The sequence below is a fragment of the Sinocyclocheilus grahami genome, unplaced genomic scaffold (assembly GCF_001515645.1).
Source record: "Sinocyclocheilus grahami isolate Dianchi unplaced genomic scaffold, SAMN03320097.WGS_v1.1 scaffold55.1, whole genome shotgun sequence".
NCBI lineage: Eukaryota > Metazoa > Chordata > Actinopteri > Cypriniformes > Cyprinidae > Sinocyclocheilus > Sinocyclocheilus grahami.
This window is the reverse complement of record NW_015505234.1, coordinates 3,366,050-3,372,049: the sequence shown is the minus strand read 5'-3', so window position 1 is coordinate 3,372,049 and position 6,000 is coordinate 3,366,050. Positions and strand designations below refer to the sequence as shown.

Sequence of the window (6,000 nt, the reverse complement as noted above, 5' to 3'; positions counted from 1 at the left end):
CCTTTTTAAAATAGCCAATAGCATTCGTTTATATCACAGCTTTGGCTAGAGCCGTTCAGAGCCGTTGAGCTCTGTAAAGCCACATTTGACAGGGTATGCCAGCCACAATCTCATCCATATTGCTATAAAATCTAGCATTCTGTGTAGAATTCAAATAGCGCCGATACATTTTGTGGTCTGCGCCGAATGGCGCATGTGATTCGCTCCGTGCTATCGTGTCTCTGGACCGGAGCGGAGTGTGTGTGCGGTGGTTAGTGTGACAGCGCGAAACCAGACTTATTTTTTTCCTCAATGGAAAGTATATTTACACTGTTTGAATCGTTCCCTGTCCCCTATATAATGCACTACGTGCCATTCACTGTACAGAAAATACTAATTCTGTGGACAAGTGACCAATTTCAGCCACGGCTTCAGCATCTATTTTATAGTGTAGGGGGCGGGCGCTTCGGATTCTAGAGAGCATTTGATTGGACAGAAAGTGACGATTTTGGAAGTGACAAACTGCAAGCTTTGAATGCTTATATCTTCTAAATGCGAATTATGTCACTGTTTTGGAGCACACTGCCTTATTGATAACCTTAAGACTAACATATTGATACTAACACCCAAAAAAACTTTAATTTTGATTTCATGGGGACTTTAAACGTAACAGCTATAATAGATACAGCAACTACAAAGAAGAACCTTGTGCTAGTGTCTTCACTTTGAATGGGTGAAAACAAAAAAAATATTAAAAAAGTATTATTTTATCTACATTTTACCCACTAAATTTAAGTTTCAGTTACACTTTTTAAAAGATGGATTTTCAGTACGAGAAATTAAGATTTGGCATACTCATATTAAGCACTACTAAGAAAAATTATGAAAAGAAACTTCTCACTTAGACAGAAAAGAGCCAATAAGAACAGCATGCAAAACAAAAGCTGCTGTTTATGTCAATTAAGTCTGAACTTGATCCTATCACAACAACAGACCAGCATGCAACAAAGGGGAATTTAAATCACTGAATTTAAAATGCAGCCGGCTCAGTGAATGATTAACCAAAGAAAAGAGTGGAAATGCATGTAGATTTTGTGATCAGAATTCCCATCCCAAACTAAGTACCATGAACTTTACAAACGGCACACGCTTTGAGTCGCAGCAGACTTTAAATGAAAATGACTTTACAGACTAAAAACCTGTACACCCCAAAGGTTGCATAGCAGCCGGGCAACCAAATTGAAAATGGATTTCGACACATTTGTGATTTTAGTACGCAATATGCATCAGATGGTTTGTGACCTCTTAGCATCCCACCTAACACTGAGTCTAGTGTCAAGTAGAAAGTTTAAACTCACCTGGGTGGCATGTTCGTGGGTGAACGTGGTTTGAGTGGCTTCTCCTTCTCATCCTTTTTCTCCCGTGGCTCTCTGGGAGGCCGCTCTCTAGGTCGCCCCTCTTTTTCATCCCGTTTCAGACGATCCCTCTCCCATTCCTCCTTTCTGCGCCGGCTCTCCTTCTCCCGTTCCCGCTCTCTCTCCCTTTCTCGCTCTCTCTGTCTGCGCTCCCGCTCACGGTGGTCTCTCTCACGCTCCCGTTCCCTCTCACGGTGGCGCTCGCGTGGATCTCGTTCCCGCTCTCGGTCCTGATGCAAACAAAAAAACAAATCCCAGTTGTTTAGTAGTACAAATACAGGTACATGTCTCTCAGGAACACTTGATTCTGATCAAATGCAGCACTGAACACTCAACGTTTTTGTATGATAAACGTACTTTGTCAACTTTATTGTGTTATTTAATTTGGCCTACACATCATGTGCATACACACTGTAAATATTTAAATGACCCGGCATCAGTAACTTAAAGCACTTTGGAAGAAATAATAGTAAAAAAGAAAGTAAAACAGCTGAATGCTGCATTAGTATGTACTCACAGGGTAGTATGGCAGAGGGGTCTCTGTGTACTGCACTCGGAAATTCTCATACTGGCCTCCTCGCCAAAAAGCTTCCATCTCATAATCATAGTATGGGTCGCCATACGGATCACTACCACAGAAATGGTTATAAATGTACAGTTGGGAAAAGTGATAAACTGTGGTTTAAATAAATAATGAGAGCACAAATTAACATGTAGTGGGTTACATTGTGTATTTTAGGGGGGTTCATTCATTTATGATACTCACGCATAACCTGGATCTCTGAACTCAATATCACTGCAATGCAGAAAGAGAACAGGGCAAAAACATTACAGTATGGGTCAGAGCTTATGTCCATGAGCTTTTTTTTTTTTAAATCAACAAGAATAATTTACCTTAACATTTACATAAATTAATAAAATTTACATGAATTAATTTTTCTATTTTAAATGGTCCTTCGGTGTGACAAATGATTTTTTTTCAAGAACAGAAATTCCACATAGTCAAAAATATAACTAGGTCATGGAAACTAATATGCATAAGAATGATCAAAATGCTATTAACAATAGTTTTAGATGGATGACAACTACCTTTAAGTATGTAAACTAGCCACAACCACATTTGAATTTCATCAGAAACAAAGACAACAAATGGAAGAGATAACACTCTGATTAAGTTTCTGATAAGTCATTGTTTCATACCCAGCATCTCTGATCTCTCTGGTTATACGATAGCCGCGTTCCCTGAAGAAGTCATTTTCTTTGTCAAAGTCTCGATCATCTTCACCTATGGTTACGGTGAAACGTTTTTCCTCAAAATCTGGTTCCTGCTCTTTACGAATGGTGGCTTTCTTCAAAACCTAAGGGAATGTTTTTTTGAGAACAAGCTAGATCAAGGCTCTCAGTTATTAAATTCAACTGGCAATTTTGTCTAACAAATCCTCCCCACAGTAATGAAAGCATCGTATTTTTAGCATAGTAAGAGTATCAAAATACATATATCACGTTATCTCAGTTTTACAAAGTTGACACTTTTGTGATTACAAAACCACTGCAGAACACACTACAGACTCATTTGAATAGACGAGTTCCCCTCAAAAAACCCATAGACAATATAACATTACCTAGAAATTAAACTTATAAATTGTGGACTCAAACCAATTTTAAAACGTATGGTGGTGATATCTGTACCTCTTTGGCATGTCTAAGGCCTCTTTCCCAGGCGCTCTCCACCGGAGGATCTAGAGAAGGTGGAGGGGGAGGCAACTCTTCTACGGCAGGGGCTCCCTGGAAGAAAACAAGATTCAAATGTTGAATTGATATTTAAACCTCATTTTAATTCAGGAAGAAACAAAATAGTAGAAAATTAATTACAAAGGGTGCATACCCAGGGGTTGGCAGGCATGAGGGGGTGAGGGCCTCCTCCTCCAGGAGGTGCTCCATTAGGAGAGAAGGGATCTGGCTTGGAGATGAGGGAGTAGTTGCCTTTATCATTGACTCCTGGATGGATGAACCTACAGATCATGCCCCATGTGCAGTTACCTGTCAGAGACCACACAGAAGCCATTGTGATATTTAAAAATATATTGAGTTTAAAATGTTCAAATAATGACATCAAAGCCACCCACTGTTTTGAGTATGTGCTCTGAAGACAAATTTGCTCATAGGAAATATACTGCATTGAATTTAACTCCCCCTACTGTTGAAATTTAGGCAGATGTTGAACAGCAAACTAAATGCAAATGTCACGCTTTTCAAATTGGAACAATTTTCCTTGATGATAACACACTGTCGATTATCGCCTTGGGCTACATAAAAATACCATTTTAAAAGTAGAAAAGACGTATCAGCAGATTTAAACCACTCAGGAAATCACATGAATGAAGAACTACCTTTCATGAAAAACCTGCAGATGGGTCGGGGTCTGATCTTCCTGTCCATGGGGTCCTTCACCTCCCCCTCTTCAAGATCATCATCCTAAAAAAATAACAGAAAAACTTACTATAGCACTTATTAATGACTGGTTATTGAAGTTTTTTATTCTAAAACAGAGGTAGGTGATTAACTTTATTTTGCAAGGATACATTAAATTGCTTATAAGTGAGTGACAGTAAATACTTTTGCAAAGTAAAAAAAAAATCGATTTCAAATATATGCCGATCTTCTGAACTTTCTATTTATCAAAAAAATCTGGAAAATATGCATCATGGTTTCCACAAAAAATATTACCCAGCCCATCTGTTTTCAACATTGTAAATAAGAAAATACAACTTGAGCACCAAATCATCATATTAAAATGATTTCTGAAGGATCGCGTGACAATGAAAACTACATTCTAAAATGTATTGAAATAAAACAGTTATTTTAATATTTCACAATTTTACTGTTTTCATTGTAATGTTAATTAAATAAATGCAGCCTTGGTGAGAATAACAGACTTTTTTCAAGAACATTAAAAAAATCTTGCTGACCCCAAACTTTTGAATAGTAATTCTATATTTTATTTACATATTATTAAAATGAGTCAATTAGGTGATCACTTCAAATGTGAAGTTAAAAAACTTTCTGATTTAGCAGCATTGTGTCATTTCTTTTCCAGTCTAGAAAAATTAAGATACTGCAATCAATTGCTCCCTCTACTGTTGTGGCCTGGTCATTCAAAAACAAAATTCTGTGTCATGCAAAAACAAACTTATTCTTGGGTTCCATAAAAATGTAAAATTATGACTATAAAGTTAAAAAGCAATGGGTTTTAGCAGAGAAAAACCAATATGAAAAAAAACTGTCATAACTTGCTCTGCAGTGGCGAACTGAGATCGAACAGCTCCAATTTTCATATGCCAATCACAAATGATTTCAACATACTTACATCTATCTCTCCCTCATCAATCTCTCCATCATCTTCCTCTTTCTTTTTATCACGGAATGAATCTCTCCTGCCTCCTTCCCTTGAGTCCACAGATTTTCTCGGCGGTCTGTCTTTGTTATCTGGGGGCAGAATTGGTTTTCTTTCCTTTTTCTTCCGTCTTTTCTCCTCCTCTTCATCATCCTCTTCCTCATCTTCTCCATCCTCCCTGGCGGGACCCTTCTCAGCCTCGTCCTCCTCAGGTGCAGCAGCACTCGGCTCTTCTGGAACCTCCTCGTCATAATCCAGCTCATGTTCATCCAGATCTCTGGACACGGAAGATTCGTCCTTCAAATCACTCACTACCATCGCCGCCCGCCTCCGTCGTCTTCTCTCTTCTTCCTCATCATCCTCTTCCTCAAGCTCAGCACGGCCGAGGCCAGACTTGGTGGTTGCCTCATCCTCCACATCTCGCTCCTCTTCTGCTGGGGTGAAAGGTCGCTCATGTTCTGGTCCTGGCGAGTCAGGATCAGGTGATCTCGGCGTCTCTAGGATCTCCTCTTCAGGAGACTGGCTAGCATTCTGTCTGCTTCCTCGGACCGTCAAACCGAGGTCTTGGTGGTGGAAATCTTCTCTCTCCTCCCTGCCCATCTTGTAGTCTTCCAGGTCTGACACCTCCTCAGGATCTTCTCCTCCAGCTGCTACCCTGCCTCCATCCTCAAAGTCTGAGTCTCCTCCACCCTCCTGTACTTCATTTTCATCATCATTCAAAAGCTCACTGTCCGAAACTCCCTTGTCTACTTCTGCTGGGGACTCGGGCGACTCCAGCAGCTCGTTTTCAGAGAGACCCTTCTCCTCCTCCTCAGGAGATTGTGGGGACTGGGTGGGGCTCTCTGGCGTATCCATCAGCAAGAACTCTGAAACAGACATTCAATATCAGCCAAACAGTTAGTACAGAAAAAAAAAAGTCTAAGGTAACAGACCCTGTAAGACCCACTCCGCATAATTACAACACTTATTAAAATAAAACCTATATTTTTGTAGGTATAGGCCTACATGGGAAAAATCTAAACATAACAAACTGAACTTTATCACAGCGACAGTTTTTACACAACTAGGGACACTGCACTCCTGGAAACCTATCACATTTATAACAAATGTAATAAATACTTATTTGCATTGTAATATTTAAATTAACATTAATGTATTATTTTTTATAAAAATATATATTTATTAAAATACAGAATAACATTTTTAACAACA

At 39.2% G+C, this 6,000-nt stretch overlaps 1 protein-coding gene across 6 annotated transcripts in view; it reads right to left on the bottom strand.

The window, feature by feature from the left end:
- The window catches only part of zc3h18 (zinc finger CCCH-type containing 18), a 29,660-nt gene that overhangs the window by 22,399 nt on the left and 1,261 nt on the right, over positions 1-6,000 (bottom strand). For all 6 annotated transcript variants that reach the window (XM_016270118.1, XM_016270122.1, XM_016270123.1 and 3 more), the window contains exons 2-9: positions 4,762-5,654; positions 3,785-3,869; positions 3,280-3,434; positions 3,084-3,179; positions 2,595-2,752; positions 2,161-2,190; positions 1,912-2,023; positions 1,338-1,624 (exon numbers count right to left, since the gene is read on the bottom strand). In XM_016270118.1, coding sequence (XP_016125604.1) covers positions 1,338-1,624; positions 1,912-2,023; positions 2,161-2,190; positions 2,595-2,752; positions 3,084-3,179; positions 3,280-3,434; positions 3,785-3,869; positions 4,762-5,643 — 1,805 coding nt within the window. In that variant the 5' untranslated portion in view covers positions 5,644-5,654. The remainder of the gene's footprint in view (positions 1-1,337; positions 1,625-1,911; positions 2,024-2,160; positions 2,191-2,594; positions 2,753-3,083; positions 3,180-3,279; positions 3,435-3,784; positions 3,870-4,761; positions 5,655-6,000) is intronic.